Raw genomic sequence first — 18,840 nt, 5'->3', positions numbered from 1 at the left:
CAGAGCTGGGGCATTGCTTCAGGAATAGAACTAATAAACTCTGAAGACCATTCAGTGTCGTGCTTTCCCTTGAGTGTCCCATTAGAATGCAGCTCCATCTGAATCTGCACAGGTGCAGTTTCCACGTCAACTGTAAATGGATTGTGAAGCAGCTCGAAATTCTCATTTTGTGCTTCAAAGTCACCAAAGCGCCACGCGAACTCAGTGCGCTCCGTTTATCAGCAAAGTGCGCATTTGTGAACACTGTTGCGCTGACTTGGTTCAACATTACTTGGCAACAGGGAAAGTGAGGCAGGTTGCACTGGTGCATTTGTGATAGCTTCACTTGAAATGCCTTCATCGCATCATGCCATGCCCATGAACTGACAGATTTCCTTGCTGAGTTCAAAAACCCTATTGAGAATTTTTCCCCAACTCAGCCAACGGACCTCTGTATGATGGCATGTCGGCAAACTCTGAATCTATTTCCCACACAAAAGACTGAAATTGACGGTGATTTAAACCTTGATCTCAGATAAAATTTACGGTTTGCGTCACGGTGATCATTACATGTTCCATTTTTAGGACTTTACCACACAGCGTTTCCTACCGCGGTAAAGTGAGCCGCGGTCAAGCCAGCCGCCTCTTACGGTGTGTTCACACCGAACGCGATGGACGCGAATAGAGCGTCAGGTTTACATGTAAAGTCAATGGAAAGGCGCGATGACGCGCGATTGCGGGTCCCGCGAAAATTCGGAAGCAGATTTGCGTCGCGAAAACGCGTGAAACGCGCGAATAAAACCACGCGCGTCAGTTTTTGTGTTGCATTTTGTGCATACGCGCGTTCCGCCGCATAAATTTCCTTGCGCTTTTACACCAGTCTTTACGGTAGTGCCTTTTCGCTTTATATCCTGATTGAATCCGATAGAAAGCCTAGACCCGCGCACGCGTGCACAGTCACACGCACGCGCGCACCTCAGGTCAAAGTATCTCACGCTCTAATGTATCTGTTTTTCTTTTCTGTGCTTTAACTTTCTACAAAGTGAAAATAACTTAAAGAGTTGGTGCCTGAGATGCCAAATTCCAACATCCTCATTCCCGCCATTGAGATAACACTCTCACACAGGCCCAGAGAGCAGATGTTGCTGCATTGCAGATGTGTTATACCCCCTGCCCAGCCGAGTGACTCTCAAAAAGAAAATTTTGCAGAAAATCAGTGTGATCGCTTGGCTCACTGGAATTATCATCTCGATATCTCTTGTCCTTCTTTCATTTTAGACGTCTTGAAAACAAGTTTTAACAAAGTCCTGGAGAAGTACCCAATGCTGGAGGACCTCCTGGCTCAGATAAACTCCTCTCTGACACAAACACACATGCATACTGAATTCACATCTTGCCATACAAATGTGATACAGTAACCAACTTTCTTTCTTTCAGAAAAAAAGAAAATTGGGAGATTCAAAATTTTCCTCACAGTAATGTTTGCATCAGTCTATCAGATGAATCCCCTCCAAGTCCAATATTTACATCAGTTACAGTGATAATGCTTGGTGTCTACTTTCAGCCACCGCAGTATGCCAGGAATGAATCTCATTGAAATTGTAGTTGCATTTGCTATTTAGTTTAATTGTCATGGATGATACACAGACAACCCAACAGCAAACAGAGGAAAACAATGGGCTTAAATACACAGAGGGATAAATGAGGGAATAAGACACAGGATGAGAGCACAGCTGCGAGAAATCACAAACAACAAGAACATGGGGAAGGAAAACTGAAAACACTAACATAGTCTAAGGAGCTTAGAAAGAAAACGTCTGGACTTCTTTAAGTTGCTTGAAGATGTTCAAGCAAAGTTTAAGTTCTTTTCATCCGAGAAGGTGAAACATCTTCAAGCAACTTCAAGTCCAGACGCTTTCTTTCCAAACTCCTTAGACTACGATGACCTAGATGACTGAGAACCTTCACAGACATGACACTAACATAGCACACATGACTATCAAAGTAAAACAGCAAACAAGAGACTTTTACAAAGACACAGAGTTGACACAGAGACATAACTGACTGGGGAGAAATTGGGGAACATGGAAACAAGAGTGACTAGACATGACATGTGGGACACAGGGGCAAGGCAAAGTAACAGAAACCTAAAGCCTAAGAATATAACACAAGAAGAAAACGATAAAGAGAACCAAAATCATACATAAGAATAATCAATGAATATAAATGAACAAACACAAAACACTGGGTCACAGACTCCGTACCATGACAGTTAAATGTACATAATAAATACTTTAAATCAGATGACAATGTAGCTGACACCGTGTTTACAGGGAGTGCAGAATTATTAGGCAAATGAGTATTTTGTCCACATCATCCTCTTCATGCATGTTGTCTTACTCCAAGCTGTATAGGCTCGAAAGCCTACTACCAATTAAGCATATTAGGTGATGTGCATCTCTGTAATGAGAAGGGGTGTGGTCTAATGACATCAACACCCTATATCAGGTGTGCATAATTATTAGGCAACTTCCTTTCCTTTGGCAAAATGGGTCAAAAGAAGGACTTGACAGGCTCAGAAAAGTCAAAAATAGTGAGATATCTTGCAGAGGGATGCAGCAGTCTCAAAATTGCAAAGCTTCTGAAGCGTGATCATCGAACAATCAAGCGTTTCATTCAAAATAGTCAACAGGGTCGCAAGAAGCGTGTGGAAAAACCAAGGCGCAAAATAACTGCCCATGAACTGAGAAAAGTCAAGCGTGCAGCTGCCAAGATGCCACTTGCCACCAGTTTGGCCATATTTCAGAGCTGCAACATCACTGGAGTGCCCAAAAGCACAAGGTGTGCAATACTCAGAGACATGGCCAAGGTAAGAAAGGCTGAAAGACGACCACCACTGAACAAGACACACAAGCTGAAACGTCAAGACTGGGCCAAGAAATATCTCAAGACTGGTTTTTCTAAGGTTTTATGGACTGATGAAATGAGAGTGAGTCTTGATGGGCCAGATGGATGGGCCCGTGGCTGGATTGGTAAAGGGCAGAGAGCTCCAGTCCGACTCAGACGCCAGCAAGGTGGAGGTGGGGTACTGGTTTGGGCTGGTATCATCAAAGATGAGCTTGTGGGGCCTTTTCGGGTTGAGGATGGAATCTAGCTCAACTCCCAGTCCTACTGCCAGTTTCTGGAAGACCCCTTCTTCAAGCAGTGGTACAGGAAGAAGTCTGCATCCTTCAAGAAAAACATGATTTCCATGCAGGACAATGCTCCATCACACGCGTCCAAGTACTCCACAGCGTGGCTGGCAAGAAAGGGTATAAAAGAAGAAAAACTAATGACATGGCCTCCTTGTTCACCTGATCTGAACCCCATTGAGAACCTGTGGTCCATCATCAAATGTGAGATTTACAAGGAGGGAAAACAGTACACCTCTCTGAACAGTGTCTGGGAGGCTGTGGTTGCTGCTGCACGCTATGTTGATGGTGAACAGATCAAAACACTGACAGAATCCATGGATGGCAGGCTTTTGTTCAGACTACTTCCATCAGGAAGGAGGTTCTGCAGCATCCGGTCCCGTACCAGCAGACTGAGAGACAGCTTTTTCCATCAGGCCATCAGACTGCTGAACACTTCATAGACACCTCAGCTTCACTACTGGAACTTTAACATTATGCACTCCACACTGTACAGTAACGCCACTGTTTTGCACATGTCTCACTCTGTATATTTTATTTTATATATTTTATTTATTGTTTACTCTATTTAATTTGTAAAATATGTGTACACACACACACACACACACACACACACACACACACACGTAGAAAAATATTTAGTATACACATCCAGAAATGCATATACTATTATATATTGTACATATATTTATTAGTTTCAGATGTAGCCATTCTTGTATTTTGCTTGTTTACATTATTGTATTTTGCACAACTCTGTTGCTTGTGAAGCTCGCACACAAGAATTTCACTCACATGTGCTGTACCAATGTACCTGCACATGTGATGTGACAATAAAAGTGATTTGATTTGATTTGATTTTGAGTGTCCTTGCAAAGAAAGGTGGCTATATTGGTCACTGATTTGTTTTGTTTTTGTTTTTGAATGTCAGAAATGTATATTTGTGAATGTGGAGATGTTATATTGGTTTCACTGGTAAAAATAAATAATTGAAATGGGTATTTATTTGTTTTTTGTTACGTTGCCTAATAATTATGCACAGTAATAGTCACCTGCACACACAGTTATCCCCCTAAAATAGCTCAAACTAAAAACAAACTAAAAACTACTTCCAAAAACATTCAGCTTTGATATTAATGAGTTTTTTGGGTTCATTGAGAACATGGTTGTTGTTCAATAATAAAATTATTCCTCAAAAATACAACTTGCCTAATAATTCTGCACTCCCTGTATTAGTGTGTGGTCAACCACAAATCTTCATACTGTCATCCATACATGAGGTCTTTATACAAACGATGAACGATAATGAAAGAAACTGTTTAACTGATATGAAATGATTGAATTATATGAAATATTATGGCTTTGTTTGCCAGAGTGTTTTTCTGTAAACTACTTTGAACTGCTGGCAGTCAGTGAAGTCACTGAAAGGCAAGATTCTATGTTGTGTTGCCGTAGTTTCCAGAGTTTACTTATAAAGCTCACTTACAGAATTCAGTTAGAAAAGTCAAGCATTTGAAAGGTGCACATTTGAAGGAATATTAACTCAATCTTAACTCATTACGGTTTACATTTTCGATTTTAAAAGTTCTCCAAAATTACAATGAAAAAGGAAACAAGAAAAATGACCACTCCAGCTGATAAGAAAGATTCAGGAGATCAAGGTAAGTAAAATAATAAAATAAAATCCTGGTAAAATCCAAATCCTAGAAATGTTGACACCGTGTGAATCATTTTTAGAGTATTTGAATCATATGTTTGATTGAAAATAGCTTTAATACAAGATGTCTAATCAAAGGAAGGTTACCGGTCTTTTGGTAAAATAATGTAATAAGTTTATTCTTGGACTCAACAGTAAAAACAGACCAACAAGTGTCATCAAGATCTAAGACTTAGTGAACCTAGTATCAATTCGCACTGGTCAGTTTTTTTTATCCCAAGAATAAACTTGTGATAATTTAAGCAAAAGCAATTTCAAATTCTTTGCCATCAAACTGCTTCCAGTCCTGATGTCGGGGACTCTTTTTCACCACTGTGTTGTTGTCGTTTATAGATTGTAAGAGCAGGACTGCTAAAAGAAAGGCCAGTCCTGAAAAGAAGACCCCAATAAAAAGGAGGAGGGTCGCTGAGCAGGCTGGTCCTTCCACCAGCTCAGATGTGGTCAAAGGTGTGAAGCGCAAGGTTGTGCAAGATGAAGAGGGCACAACAAAGAAAGCAAAGAAGGCTAAACTTCTCGACCATATGAGCGGTGACGAGGAGCAAGCATCCTTCTCGTTGGACTCTGGTAAAGGTAGGCTAATTAGTTGAATAAGGGGGTAGATTAAGTGTGGTTGCTAGGTTTAAGATATTGGTGTTTAGTGTTTGTGTCTATCATCCAGTGAGCTGATGTGCTTTTGGTGTTTTCCACATCTCCAGACTTGAACAACAAACAGGAGTGTGCAAAAAATGGCAAAAGAAAGGCCGCGGGAGACAACAGAGAGCCACTCAAGAAAAAAAAAAGGAATGTGGACCAGGGCAAAAAATCAGTGGCAGACCAAAAACGTAAGTAGCAAGCAGCTTGGGTTTTATATTCAGGGGAAGGGCAGAAGGAACATTTAGGCTACAGAGGAGAGTAATTTGTGTCACAGCTGTAATAAAACAAGATTTGCTGTTTTGTCTGTTCAGGTGAATTCCAAGCCAGATATGTGGAGGAGCACCAGCTCGGAGAAGGAGGCTGCGGAGCAGTGTTTTCTGGCTACCGGATAGAAGATCGTTTTCCAGTAAGTGTTCAGATGATGGTAGTAACACAGGCAGTGACGCAGATAATGGATAATATCGTAAACTGAGACGTCTGCTGTGTTTCCACCTTTCATTATGTCATACTGAGGAAATGCTCACCAATGCTCTGTGTCTTCTAGGTTGCCATCAAACACATTCCCAAAAATAAAGTCTACTGCAAAGTGGCGGTAAGCGTCCAACACTTGAATTAGTTTCACATTACTGGATTGAATGCGGCGTTCCTCATCATCCACTTTGTTGTAATATTTCAGGATGAAAATGGGAAGATGCTCTCGGTGGAAGTGGCCATTATGCTTAAACTTGCAGGTGAAGCAGAAGGGTCAGTGGGAATATCAGCACCTGTGTCCTTGCTGGAGTGGTTCGACCTTGGCAAAGAGCTGATCCTGGTGCTGGAGAGACCTGTCCCCGCTGTGGACCTGCAAAAATACAAAGCAGAAAATGGAAGAACTTTAACAGAGGACACGGCCAAGGTAAGTTGACTGGAAGAGCCTTAGACTGTACAGCATTCAATCAAGGCAGAAAAGCATTAACTCATTATTGTGTTTTTCATCTTTTCCAGGTCATTCTGAAGCAACTAGTTGATGCTGTAAAGGAACTTGAGGAGAAACACATCTTTCATCGGGACATCAAGGGACAAAACATTCTGATTGAGACCGGCTCAGATGTGCCTCGAGTTCGCATCATTGACTTTGGACTGAGCTGCTTTGTTAAACAGCGATCTCTGTATCGCATCTTCTATGGTAACATATTCTGCTCTTGCTTTTCACAGATGTAACAATTTGTGTCTTTTGTTTTAGAAGAAATTGTAATTGTGTCTGTTTGTTAGGCACTCCTCTTCACATCCCTCCCGAGTGGTACATTAGGAGCTGCTACAGGTGTGGACCCACCACGGTGTGGCAAATGGGAGTGGTGTTGTATGAAGCGCTTCATGCACGATACTTTAGTACCGCGAGGTTCCTCACAAAGCAACTGAGCATCAAAAAGCGTCTGTCCACAGGTAAGAAAACTTCACACTTCCAGATTCACTGCTGCCTTGGATCACTAGAACTATCATCTTCATCTTTTTGATCTTTTCTTTCTTTCAAGAATGCCGGAATTTCTTGGACGCATGTTTAGCTTTAGCCCCGGAGAAGCGCCCAACACTGGAGGAGCTCCAGCTTCACCCCTGGCTAAGATAACACACACAAACACACAATTCACACCTTATCATGTAAGTGTGATACGTTGTAGTAACTTCCTTTCTTTTTCTGTTGGACAGGAATAGATAGAGTGGGTCAATCTTAAAAAGAAAATAAATAAAAATTTAGCTTTTTTGGAGTTCCTGTAACCCCCCCCCAGCCATCCCAGGAAAGGGGATCTCTCTTTGAATGGGCTTTCCCGAGGTTTCTTCCCATCGATCTGGCCCCCTGGGGAGTTTTTCCTCGTCTTCATAGAGAGCTTGGGCTGGGTCAGGAGCTCCATCAAAACTGTCTTTATTTGATGACTTCAATGTCATCAAATAAAGATGTGTTTTACTTAAAGTAAAATTTGATCAAAATAAAACTTGTTTAATTCATCTTTGCTGAGGATTCTCCTTCATTACTATTTTGTTTTGTTTTGTTGTTTTGTTTTTACCCATGGTGCATTTTGACAAATAAGAAAACTGAATCAGGTTAAAGTGTGCACAAAGACAGTCACACTGCAAATGATCTGAAGACTTGCATCTGTTGCTCTAACCCCCAACTAGTTTAGACAGATTTCCTGGTTCTACCAGAGGTTTTTTCCTTCAAGAAGGGAGTTTTTCCTTCCCACTGTTGCTGAGTGTTTGCTCATAGTGGGTTGTAAAAGCATAAAAGTTAATAAGAGGCATTCATAGCAGAGTTATCACAGAGGGAACTATATAGCTTAAATGTACACAGTAAAATTTGCAGTGTCAAACTAACACTTAAAGAGTTAAATTTAACACTGTTTCCGAGTCTATTTGGTGCCATTCAGAATTGGTGTTAAATCAACTCTTTCTATAGTGTTAAAATTTTAGAGTAAATTTAACTCTAAATAGGGTAAAAATTTAACACTGAGTAACACCGCATAGTGTTAAATCAACTTAACACTACTAGTAGTGTCATGTTACTCTATACTGTGTTATTCATACACTAATCTCTAGTGAAAAATTAGCTCTCATAGAGTAAAATTTGTAATTAATTTTACACCAAGTAATGTTACTAAAACTCTTCCTGTAGTGTTACCTTTACACTCAATTCACTGTTTTGCAGCATGAAAACCTGGTTTTTAATAATGCTTTTACATATAAAACAAGTGAGCAAAAACCACAACTAGATAATACATTTAACAGCTTTATTTTTATGTCAGGCTCAAAATATAAAAACATCTCATGTAGTGTATAAAACACTTTAAAACAATGAATTTAGTTCGGCATAAAACGGCAATATGGAACGATATACAGGGAGGAATCTGAAATGCCATATTTGATTTGAAGAAGCAACACAGCTCATTTATGTTCAACACCTTCAGCACCATATTGGGATGCAGTCTGACCCTAAATGCATGATGATGGTCATCAAAACACAGGGTTTCCATCAGTTTTCCGCAGAGCAACACAATGTCATCTTTCACAACAATACTTTTGATCTTACAAAAAAGCAGAATCTCAGACACTACATCTGTACAGATGATAAAGTCAGGGCGGTACTCTGTACTGTGTGTTATTATCCACTTAGCTGAAAACAAACTGGTAGACAACACAGCTCCAAGCAAATTCTGGACCTTCTTCCAGCTCTCCAAGTGTCACCATCTTTCCTGGTCCTAAAGCTAATCTTTCCAGACTAAAGGACTCCCAATGCTTTATTTTATTACTATTATATTTATTTTTACTTGTGGTGTACTGTAAAGGTACACTCTGTAAGGCTGCATCTTTAGCCTGAGTATGAATCTCAAAAAACACTTCCTCCATTGAGGAGACAAAACTACTCACAGTAGATTGGCTTAATCCAGCTGCCCTGAGCTGTGCAACAGCAGAGGCACACCTATCCAAAGTGCTCTTATTTGACCTTTTCAGATGTTGTGGGTGTTTCTTCTACATTAGTTGACATCACCTCCCCTGTAGTGCTAACTTCTTTAACTGCCACATCAGGCTGTAGATTAACATCAGTGTCAGCCTGCTGGTCAAAATAGTTAGGGTGTTTGGTATTTAAATATTTTCTAAAACCTGTGGTCTGGATGAACATGTACATGTTGTGAAGCATAGTGTTGTAAGATGTGCCAAACACAAAATGTGCTTTAAACAGTTCATCAACAGTACCAAGTGAAGAGGTAGACTTGCATGGCATGGCATTCTTGTCAAGAATAATGAAGAACCGGTGGATGTCATTCTTTTTCACCCCAACAGCCAGGAGGTAGGGTTGAGTGCTGGTAGTGATGGAATCAAGGTGCTCTTGGATATTTGTTCCAGTCTGAAAAGACAAATACAGACAGGCAATAAGAATCAAGTGTTTCTTAAACTGGTAATTCATAACATAAAAATAGAAAAGAAACACAAACCTTCTTGAAGACCACAAGACGCCTTTCTGCTTGAGAAGCTGACACCTTTCCTGGTCTCTTCCGACCCTGACCAGATGGTGGAATCAGATGTAATAGCAATAGAATTGCTGAGAGGTCACTGTCCCAGCCTGCAAAAATTATTTGTTTTTAATAAAGTTGAGTCATCATCAACAATATATTTCAATGCATTGATAAAATGTTTGAGTAGACCCAAAAGACAAAAAGGATAACTGTTCTGTGACAAACATTATATATGCTATGAATGTGCTAATCAAAGAAACAACAGCTCACCAATTAACTTCAGTGACATCCTCAGGTGAGTCAGCTGCCAGCAAGAGTTCTTCCAGGTCACTGGTAGAAGGAAGCTTTCTGCCTTGTTGGATAATCTTTCTTTTGAATGTTGTTGGCCACCTCTCCAGCAACCTGCCTGATACATCCTCACCAAACATCAGTACAAAATCCTGTTCGATCTGTAACAGGGATAGAGAATTATATCTGCTATCTACAAAATATTAAAGTGTGTTTACATTGTCAAAGTAATGACAAATATTCACCAAGCCTTTGATATCTTTGAAACGTGGAAAAACAGACAGTATGTTGCTTGACAGCAGGAGGCCAAGGACCATGTTGTGTCGATAAACAAATGTCAACTTCATCTTCTTCTTGACTGTGTCTTCATCAGCTGAATGTTTCATCAGAGAGATTGCTTCCTTGCACTCATCCTCACTCAGTAACTTCTCTGTAACAAACTGCAACTCTCGTCTGACAGTTGGTCCACCACACTGGTCTTCACTCGATGATCCATCTCCTGGTGCTAGACAATATGAAATACAGCTTTATCAAAACTAATAACAACATTTAATAACCATTATTAATAAAGAACCACAATGTGGAACTGTATTATGTATTTCCACTGAATTATAAATGTTACCTCCAGATGATAATCGCCTCCCTTTAGCAGTGCATCTCTGTATGGCTTTAATCCTCCAGGCCAAGTACCCGGTGCTACCCTCGCCATCATAATAATGTTCCTTGGAGAGTGATATGTACAGACACTGATAAATGAATAAACAAAATAAGTTATGTAACAATGAAGAGTTGATAAGAACATACATTTTAGCAGGATTTAAAATGTCCATCCATCCATTTGCTTCCGCTTATCCTTTTCAGGGTCGCGGGGGGCGCTGGAGCCTATCCTAGCTTTCATAGGGCGAGAGGCAGGGTACACCCTGGACAGGTCGCCAGTCTGTCGCAGGGCCAACACACAGGGACAGACAACCATTCGCACTCACATTCATTCACACATTCACACCTAGTGACAATTTGGATTATCCGATTAACCTATCCCCATAAGCTGCATGTCTTTGGACGGTGGGAGGAAGCCAGAGTACCCGGAGGGAACCCACGCAAACACGGGGAGAACATGCAAACTCCACACAGAAAGACCCTGGCCTGGTGTTGGAATTGAACTCAGGACCTTCTTGCTGTGCGGCAACAGTGCTAACCACCGTGCCACCGTGCTGCCCGGATTTAAAATGTTTAAACGTGATTTTGGTTGTATCAGTTATTACTATGGGCTACCTACATAGCCATTTTTGGAGTACAGGCCACTGAGGTAAGAGAAAAAGGTTACAATTCCTCTGGCATACATTTCTTTTACCTGTCGTGGTGGTGATGTACTGCAAGATCAAAAGGAAAAGAACTAGTCAGCTTCCCTGGAATTCATAGAGATTTAAAATAATTTGAAAATGATAGTAAAATCACAGGGCCAGAAATAGATTACCCATTTTTTTCTGTCAAGTATGTTGACCAGTATGTTTTTCTTCTGGTTTCATCCACCAGGGACTTGGTCCGATTGTATTCATTTATTATACGTTCTCCACCAGGTTTGCTGGTGAAAATCGATTCCACCAACTGGAAAACACAATAAAAAAAAACATTCTACATGTTGATATAACCACTGCAGTTCAGAGCACTTAAACTACAAACAAAAATGACACTGTTAGAAGAATGTGGAAATCTGCTAACTCTTACTTGCTTAACTTCTGCATCCAGCTTCTGATGTTTCCTCAAAGGGCTGTCTGAAAGGATGACCATATCCTGTGAATCTGATGAATGTGGCAATGATAACTGGGACTGCTCAGGAGACACTTCTGCAGCAGCTGTTTCCAGACCTCAAAAACAGGAGCAAAACAAATGAGTTTAATGAACTGAAGCTCTGCCATCACGTAATGTCGCATACTGCTGTTTCTGATGTCATTTAAAAAAAAAAATAATAATAATAATTTTGTTTTACATTGTTTGGAAAAAGTTGAAAAGTTTTGTAATTTAAACATTCTTCTTTAAGTTTTGCACAATAAATGTTCTCGAAATGGCAAAAAAAAACAAAAAAAAAACAAAAAAACAAAAACAAATGAGTTTACATGGTCCCTCTATAGACACATTTTATAAACTCTTTTTAATAAACAATGTAATAATGATATTAAAAAAATGACATCCAGTGAAACACACATCACTCAAACAAACCTTTTTCATATTTGATGGTTAATACCCCAGTTGAGGGATCTGTTACTATATCCTCAAATATATCATCATCCAACTCAGTCCCTGAACTATCAAAAACTTTCACTCCTTTTGTTACAGCTGGCACACCAAACTTTGCAAATGCTGGAAACAAGCACACAAGTTTGAGTAAACAAAAAGATTACATGACATTAGGGCTGCTCGATTATGGCAAAAATGATAATCATGATTATTTTCACTGAAATTGAGATCTCGATTATTTGACGATATTTATTTAACCCTTACGACCTACTATAGAACCAAGTCCGCCAGAGCTTATGTTATTTTTTTACATGTTGTAGTGCCATTTGTGGGAGCATTTCAAGTTGCTATACAACTGTTATAGCCCATATTTTAATAATATGTATGCATTAAGTCCATAGTAACTACATTAATTGCAAAAAAGTGCAATTAACTACAAAAAAATTGAAAATCGTTTTTGTTTTTTGTTTTACATACATTTCTACTTGGAGAAATTTAAGAGGTTTATCCCTCAAAACTTTAAATACAAAAAAGTTGCAAAAAATAGTTTACAACAACAGGAAATTTATTTTGAGTGTCTTCATAGTTTTATTTTGGAGATACAGCAATTTTTATATACTGCAGGAAAAACGAAAAAACAATCCTATGATGCAAATTTGCAAAGAAAACAGCAGGTGCATCAAAATAAACTATTTCCAGCAGTGCAATTCGAGTTCTAAGCAGAAACTATTCAGAAAAGTCAAACGTGACTTATAAAAACACCAGTATAAGCTTTTAAGGCCTATAAGTAAAAAACTACATTTTCCACGAAAATGACGTCACTTCCGGTTTTGGGCAGGAAATGGCGGACATGCTATAATTCGCGCTGACGTCTGTTTCACTGTGGGAAGTGTTACGAACAGCTGATCGGATCGGCAAAGCGTGTTTCTGGAATATTATGTTTTTGTTCCTGCAAGCGCTTTTTATGCAGTTTTTGCAAAGCTTTATGTGGAAGGAAAACGTGACCGAGGACAAGCTGATGGCATAAGATGTAAGTACAACTCCTCTGGTTTCATATGCAAAAAAAATTATTGCACTAGCTTACACGGTTCAGGTTCTACAGGGATTTAAAAATAGTTACACAAAACGGAGCGTGCAGCTCTGACGCTTTAAAGGGTTAACAATAACAACGTATTGAATAATGACTTTAAAAAATAATATAAAATGGTGTGCAACACCACTGAAGTTTTTTTTACCTCTCTTTTCAACCAACGGCAGTCACTGTCGTCTCCAAATAACTTCTGCTTAGCTTTTTCAAAAGTGACTCAAACAAATAAAAACTAAATTATTAAGCGCCAGTAACATGCTTGATAAGTGGTAGATTAGGAGTTACACTCACATTATACAGTTTTTCCACTAAATATACATTCGTAGCTAAGATGATTCCAAAACGTAGATCATTTTCAATTAATCATAAAATGCAGTTTGAAGAGACTAAATAACAAAAAGAACTTAAAGCACATTGAACACCTTTTTTATACCATGTTGGTTTCTTACCGGCAATCAAAATTCCTTAAGGCTTGGCTCAGATACTCCAGCAAATTTCTGCACACCTCCCAGTTTTGCTTTAAGCAGCATGCTTCCTGTAGACAGTAATTTCTTATAGTCAGTGCTCTTCATTGAACTACTGTAAACAGAAAATGTGAATATCAAACCAGTCCCATAAATACCGGTAAAACAGCCTTGCATTGTTATTTCTTACACTGTATGTATTCAAAATAGTCAACAGGGTCGCAAGAAGCGTGTGGAAAAACCAAGGCACAAAATAACTGCCCATGAACTGAGAAAAGTCAAGCGTGCAGCTGCCAAGATGCCACTTGCCACCAGTTTGGCCATATTTCAGAGCTGCAACATCACTGGAGTGCCCAAAAGCACAAGGTGTGCAATACTCAGAGACATGGCCAAGGTAAGAAAGGCTGAAAGACGACCACCACTGAACAAGACACACAAGCTGAAACGTCAAGACTGGGCCAAGAAATATCTCAAGACTGGTTTTTCTAAGGTTTTATGGACTGATGAAATGAGAGTGAGTCTTGATGGGCCACATGGATGGGCCCGTGGCTGGATTGGTAAAGGGCAGAGAGCTCCAGTCCGACTCAGACGCCAGCAAGGTGGAGGTGGAGTACTGGTTTGGGCTGGTATCATCAAAGATGAGCTTGTGGGGCCTTTTCGGGTTGAGGATGGAGTCAAGCTCAACTCCCAGTCCTACTGCCAGTTTCTGGAAGACACCTTCTTCAAGCAGTGGTGCAGGAAGAAGTCTGCATCCTTCAAGAAAAACATGATTTTCATGCAGGACAATGCTCCATCACACGCGTCCAAGTACTCCACAGTGTGGCTGGCAAGAAAGGGTATAAAAGAAGAAAAACTAATGACATGGCCTCCTTGTTCACCTGATCTGAACCCCATTGAGAACCTGTGGTCCATCATCAAATGTGAGATTTACAAGGAGGGAAAACAGTACACCTCTCTGAACAGTGTCTGGGAGGCTGTGGTTGCTGCTGCACGCAATGTTGATGGTGAACAGATCAAAACACTGACAGAATCCATGGATGGCAGGCTTTTGAGTGTCCTTGCAAAGAAAGGTGGCTATATTGGTCGCTGATTTGTTTTTGTTTTGTTTTTGAATGTCAGAAATGTATATTTGTGAATGTGGAGATGTTATATTGGTTTCACTGGTAAAAATAAATAATTGAAATGGGTATTTATTTGTTTTTTGTTACGTTGCCTAATAATTATGCACAGTAATAGTCACCTGCACACACAGTTATCCCCCTAAAATAGCTCAAACTAAAAACAAACTAAAAACTACTTCCAAAAACATTCAGCTTTGATATTAATGAGTTTTTTGGGTTCATTGAGAACATGGTTGTTGTTCAATAATAAAATTATTCCTCAAAAATACAACTTGCCTAATAATTCTGCACTCCCTGTATTAGTGTGTGGTCAACCACAAATCTTCATACTGTCATCCATACATGAGGTCTTTATACAAACGATGAACGATAATGAAAGAAACTGTTTAACTGATATGAAATGATTGAATTATATGAAATATTATGGCTTTGTCTGCCAGAGTGTTTTTCTGTAAACTACTTTGAACTGCTGGCAGTCAGTGAAGTCACTGAAAGGCAAGATTCTATGTTGTGTTGCCATAGTTTCCAGAGTTTACTTATAAAGCTCACTTACAGAATTCAGTTAGAAAAGTCAAGCATTTGAAAGGTGCACATTTGAAGGAATATTAACTCAATCTTAACTCATTACGGTTTACATTTTCGATTTTAAAAGTTCTCCAAAATTACAATGAAAAAGGAAACAAGAAAAATGACCACTCCAGCTGATAAGAAAGATTCAGGAGATCAAGGTAAGTAAAATAATAAAATAAAATCCTGGTAAAATCCAAATCCTAGAAATGTTGACACTATGTGAATCATTTTTAGAGTATTTGAATCATATGTTTGATTGAAAATAGCTTTAATACAAGATGTCTAATCAAAGAAAGGTTACCGGTCTTTTGGTAAAATAATGTAATAAGTTTATTCTTGGACTCAACAGTAAAAACAGACCAACAAGTGTCATCAAGATCTAAGACTTAGTGAACCTAGTATCAATTCGCACTGGTCAGTTTTTTTTATCCCAAGAATAAACTTGTGATAATTTAAGCAAAAGCAATTTCAAATTCTTTGCCATCAAACTGCTTCCAGTCCTGATGTCGGGGACTCTTTTTCACCACTGTGTTGTTGTCGTTTATAGATTGTAAGAGCAGGACTGCTAAAAGAAAGGCCAGTCCTGAAAAGAAGACCCCAATGAAAAGGAGGAGGGTCGCTGAGCAGGCTGGTCCTTCCACCAGCTCAGATGTGGTCAAAGGTGTGAAGCGCAAGGTTGTGCAAGATGAAGAGGGCACAACAAAGAAAGCAAAGAAGGCTAAACTTCTCGACCATATGAGCGGTGACGAGGAGCAAGCATCCTTCTCGTTGGACTCTGGTAAAGGTAGGCTAATTAGTTGAATAAGGGGGTAGATTAAGTGTGGTTGCTAGGTTTAAGATATTGGTGTTTAGTGTTTGTGTCTATCATCCAGTGAGCTGATGTGCTTTTGGTGTTTTCCACATCTCCAGACTTGAACAACAAACAGGAGTGCGCAAAAAATGGCAAAAGAAAGGCCGCGGGAGACAACAGAGAGCCACTCAAGAAAAAAAAAAGGAATGTGGACCAGGGCAAAAAATCAGTGGCAGACCAAAAACGTAAGTAGCAAGCAGCTTGGGTTTTATATTCAGGGGAAGGGCAGAAGGAACATTTAGGCTACAGAGGAGAGTAATTTGTGTCACAGCTGTAATAAAACCAGATTTGCTGTTTTGTCTGTTCAGGTGAATTCCAAGCCAGATATGTGGAGGAGCACCAGCTCGGAGAAGGAGGCTGCGGAGCAGTGTTTGCTGGCTACCGGATAGAAGATCGTTTTCCAGTAAGTGTTCAGATGATGGTAGTAACACAGGCAGTGACGCAGATAATGGATAATATCGTAAACTGAGACGTCTGCTGTGTTTCCACCTTTCATTATGTCATACTGAGGAAATGCTCACCAATGCTCTGTGTCTTCTAGGTTGCCATCAAACACATTCCCAAAAATAAAGTCTACTGCAAAGTGGCGGTAAGCGTCCAACACTTGAATTAGTTTCACATTACTGGATTGAATGCGGCGTTCCTCATCATCCACTTTGTTGTAATATTTCAGGATGAAAATGGGAAGATGCTCTCGGTGGAAGTGGCCATTATGCTTAAACTTGCAGGTGAAGCAGAAGGGTCAGTGGGAATATCAGCACCTGTGTCCTTGCTGGAGTGGTTCGACCTTGGCAAAGAGCTGATCCTGGTGCTGGAGAGACCTGTCCCCGCTGTGGACCTGCAAAAATACAAAGCAGAAAATGGAAGAACTTTAACAGAGGACACGGCCAAGGTAAGTTGACTGGAAGAGCCTTAGACTGTACAGCATTCAATCAAGGCAGAAAAGCATTAACTCATTATTGTGTTTTTCATCTTTTCCAGGTCATTCTGAAGCAACTAGTTGATGCTGTAAAGGAACTTGAGGAGAAACACATCTTTCATCGGGACATCAAGGGACAAAACATTCTGATTGAGACCGGCTCAGATGTGCCTCGAGTTCGCATCATTGACTTTGGACTGAGCTGCTTTGTTAAACAGCGATCTCTGTATCGCATCTTCTATGGTAACATATTCTGCTCTTGCTTTTCACAGATGTAACAATTTGTGTCTTTTGTTTTAGAAGAAATTGTAATTGTGTCTGTTTGTTAGGCACTCCTCTTCACATCCCTCCCGAGTGGTACATTAGGAGCTGCTACAGGTGTGGACCCACCACGGTGTGGCAAATGGGAGTGGTGTTGTATGAAGCGCTTCATGCACGATACTTTAGTACCGCGAGGTTCCTCACAAAGCAACTGAGCATCAAAAAGCGTCTGTCCACAGGTAAGAAAACTTCACACTTCCAGATTCACTGCTGCCTTGGATCACTAGAACTATCATCTTCATCTTTTTGATCTTTTCTTTCTTTCAAGAATGCCGGAATTTCTTGGACGCATGTTTAGCTTTAGCCCCGGAGAAGCGCCCAACACTGGAGGAGCTCCAGCTTCACCCCTGGCTAAGATAACACACACAAACACACAATTCACACCTTATCATGTAAGTGTGATACATTGTAGTAACTTCCTTTCTTTTTTCTGTTGGACAGGAATAGATAGAGTGGGTCAATCTTAAAAAGAAAATAAATAAAAATTTAGCTTTTTTGGAGTTCCTGTAACCCCCCCAGCCATCCCAGGAAAGGGGATCTCTCTTTGAATGGGCTTTCCCGAGGTTTCTTCCCATCAATCTGGCCCCCTGGGGAGTTTTTCCTCGTCTTCATAGAGAGCTTGGGCTGGGTCAGGAGCTCCATCAAAACTGTCTTTATTTGATGACTTCAATGTCATCAAATAAAGATGTGTTTTACTTAAAGTAAAATTTGATCAAAATAAAACTTGTTTAATTCATCTTTGCTGAGGATTCTCCTTCATTACTATTTTGTTTTGTTTTGTTGTTTTGTTTTTACCCATGGTGCATTTTGACAAATAAGAAAACTGAATCAGGTTAAAGTGTGCACAAAGACAGTCACACTGCAAATGATCTGAAGACTTGCATCTGTTGCTCTAACCCCCAACTAGTTTAGACAGATTTCCTGGTTCTACCAGAGGTTTTTTCCTTCAAGAAGGGAGTTTTTCCTTCCCACTGTTGCTGAGTGTTTGCTCATAGTGGGTTGTAAAAGCATAAAAGTTAATAAGAGGCATTCATAGCAGAATTATCACAGAGGGAACTATATAGCTTAAATGTACACAGTAAAATTTGCAGTGTCAAACTAACACTTAAAGAGTTAAATTTAACACTGTTTCCGAGTCTATTTGGTGCCATTCAGAATTGGTGTTAAATCAACTCTTTCTATAGTGTTAAAATTTTAGAGTAAATTTAACTCTAAATAGAGTAAAAATTTAACACTGAGTAACACCGCATAGTGTTAAATCAACTTAACACTACTAGTAGTGTCATGTTACTCTATACTGTGTTATTCATACACTAATCTCTAGTGAAAAATTAGCTCTCATAGAGTAAAATTTGTAATTAATTTTACACCAAGTAATGTTACTAAAACTCTTCCTGTAGTGTTACCTTTACACTCAATTCACTGTTTTGCAGCATGAAAACATGGTTTTTAATAATGCTTTTACATATAAAAACAAGTGAGCAA

The 18,840-nt window shown here is 39.7% G+C and overlaps 3 protein-coding genes across 7 annotated transcripts; 2 read left to right on the top strand and 1 right to left on the bottom strand.

The window, feature by feature from the left end:
- The first annotated feature begins 3,158 nt into the window (after positions 1-3,158).
- On the top strand, positions 3,159-7,169 carry LOC309692341 (serine/threonine-protein kinase pim-1-like). Its single transcript, XM_082510707.1, has 9 exons — positions 3,159-4,828; positions 5,218-5,454; positions 5,580-5,705; positions 5,829-5,923; positions 6,062-6,109; positions 6,194-6,412; positions 6,502-6,682; positions 6,769-6,939; positions 7,029-7,169. Exons 1-9 carry the CDS (start codon positions 4,768-4,770, stop codon positions 7,118-7,120), a joined length of 1,230 nt encoding a protein of 409 aa, XP_082366833.1. The 5' UTR covers positions 3,159-4,767; the 3' UTR covers positions 7,121-7,169.
- LOC309692345 (uncharacterized protein) lies at positions 6,288-16,953 on the bottom strand. 4 transcript variants are annotated; one of them, XM_082510714.1, is made up of 10 exons: positions 12,006-12,381; positions 11,514-11,653; positions 11,263-11,393; positions 11,140-11,158; positions 10,411-10,534; positions 10,034-10,293; positions 9,771-9,949; positions 9,480-9,607; positions 9,262-9,391; positions 6,288-6,358 (listed from the first exon to the last, which is right to left on the bottom strand). In XM_082510714.1, the coding sequence occupies exons 2-8, from the start codon at positions 11,574-11,576 to the stop codon at positions 9,595-9,597; spliced, it is 789 nt and encodes a 262-aa protein (XP_082366840.1). In that variant the 5' UTR covers positions 11,577-11,653; positions 12,006-12,381; the 3' UTR covers positions 6,288-6,358; positions 9,262-9,391; positions 9,480-9,594. The 4 variants fall into 4 exon arrangements, with proteins under 4 accessions (XP_082366840.1, XP_082366839.1, XP_082366841.1 ...); XM_082510713.1 differs by lacking the exons at positions 6,288-6,358; positions 12,006-12,381 and adding exons at positions 13,560-13,645; positions 16,877-16,953 and having other exon boundaries at positions 8,285-9,391; XM_082510715.1 differs by lacking the exon at positions 6,288-6,358 and having other exon boundaries at positions 8,285-9,391; positions 10,411-10,510; positions 12,006-12,380.
- On the top strand, positions 12,551-18,371 carry LOC309692342 (serine/threonine-protein kinase pim-1-like). 2 transcript variants are annotated; one of them, XM_082510709.1, is made up of 9 exons: positions 12,551-13,053; positions 15,813-16,049; positions 16,175-16,300; positions 16,424-16,518; positions 16,657-16,704; positions 16,789-17,007; positions 17,097-17,277; positions 17,364-17,534; positions 17,624-18,371. In XM_082510709.1, the coding sequence occupies exons 2-9, from the start codon at positions 15,866-15,868 to the stop codon at positions 17,713-17,715; spliced, it is 1,116 nt and encodes a 371-aa protein (XP_082366835.1). In that variant the 5' UTR covers positions 12,551-13,053; positions 15,813-15,865; the 3' UTR covers positions 17,716-18,371. The 2 variants fall into 2 exon arrangements, with proteins under 2 accessions (XP_082366835.1, XP_082366834.1); XM_082510708.1 differs by lacking the exon at positions 12,551-13,053 and adding an exon at positions 13,835-15,423.
- The last annotated feature ends 469 nt before the right edge of the window (positions 18,372-18,840 follow it).

Source organism: Aulonocara stuartgranti (genome assembly GCF_965226115.1).
Source record: "Aulonocara stuartgranti genome assembly, chromosome: 17".
NCBI classification, from domain to species: domain Eukaryota; kingdom Metazoa; phylum Chordata; class Actinopteri; order Cichliformes; family Cichlidae; genus Aulonocara; species Aulonocara stuartgranti.
Note: the sequence above shows the minus strand (reverse complement) of the source record. Positions and strands in the feature narration are given on the sequence as shown.

Coding starts and splice junctions, on each gene's coding strand:
- LOC309692341 (XM_082510707.1), top strand. CDS start 4,768: ATGAAAAAGGAAACAAGAAAAATGACCACTCCAGCTGATAAGAAAGAT. Junction 5,706..5,828: donor ATCAGTGGCAGACCAAAAAC/GTAAGTAGCAAG, acceptor TTGTCTGTTCAG/GTGAATTCCAAGCCAGATAT. Junction 6,683..6,768: donor TCTGTATCGCATCTTCTATG/GTAACATATTCT, acceptor TCTGTTTGTTAG/GCACTCCTCTTCACATCCCT.
- LOC309692342 (XM_082510708.1), top strand. CDS start 15,363: ATGAAAAAGGAAACAAGAAAAATGACCACTCCAGCTGATAAGAAAGAT. Junction 15,424..15,812: donor GAAAGATTCAGGAGATCAAG/GTAAGTAAAATA, acceptor TGTCGTTTATAG/ATTGTAAGAGCAGGACTGCT. Junction 17,278..17,363: donor TCTGTATCGCATCTTCTATG/GTAACATATTCT, acceptor TCTGTTTGTTAG/GCACTCCTCTTCACATCCCT.
- LOC309692345 (XM_082510713.1), bottom strand. CDS start 11,576: ATGGTCATCCTTTCAGACAGCCCTTTGAGGAAACATCAGAAGCTGGAT. Junction 11,394..11,513: donor TGGATGCAGAAGTTAAGCAA/GTAAGAGTTAGC, acceptor TGTGTTTTCCAG/TTGGTGGAATCGATTTTCAC. Junction 9,950..10,033: donor TCAAAGATATCAAAGGCTTG/GTGAATATTTGT, acceptor TCCCTGTTACAG/ATCGAACAGGATTTTGTACT.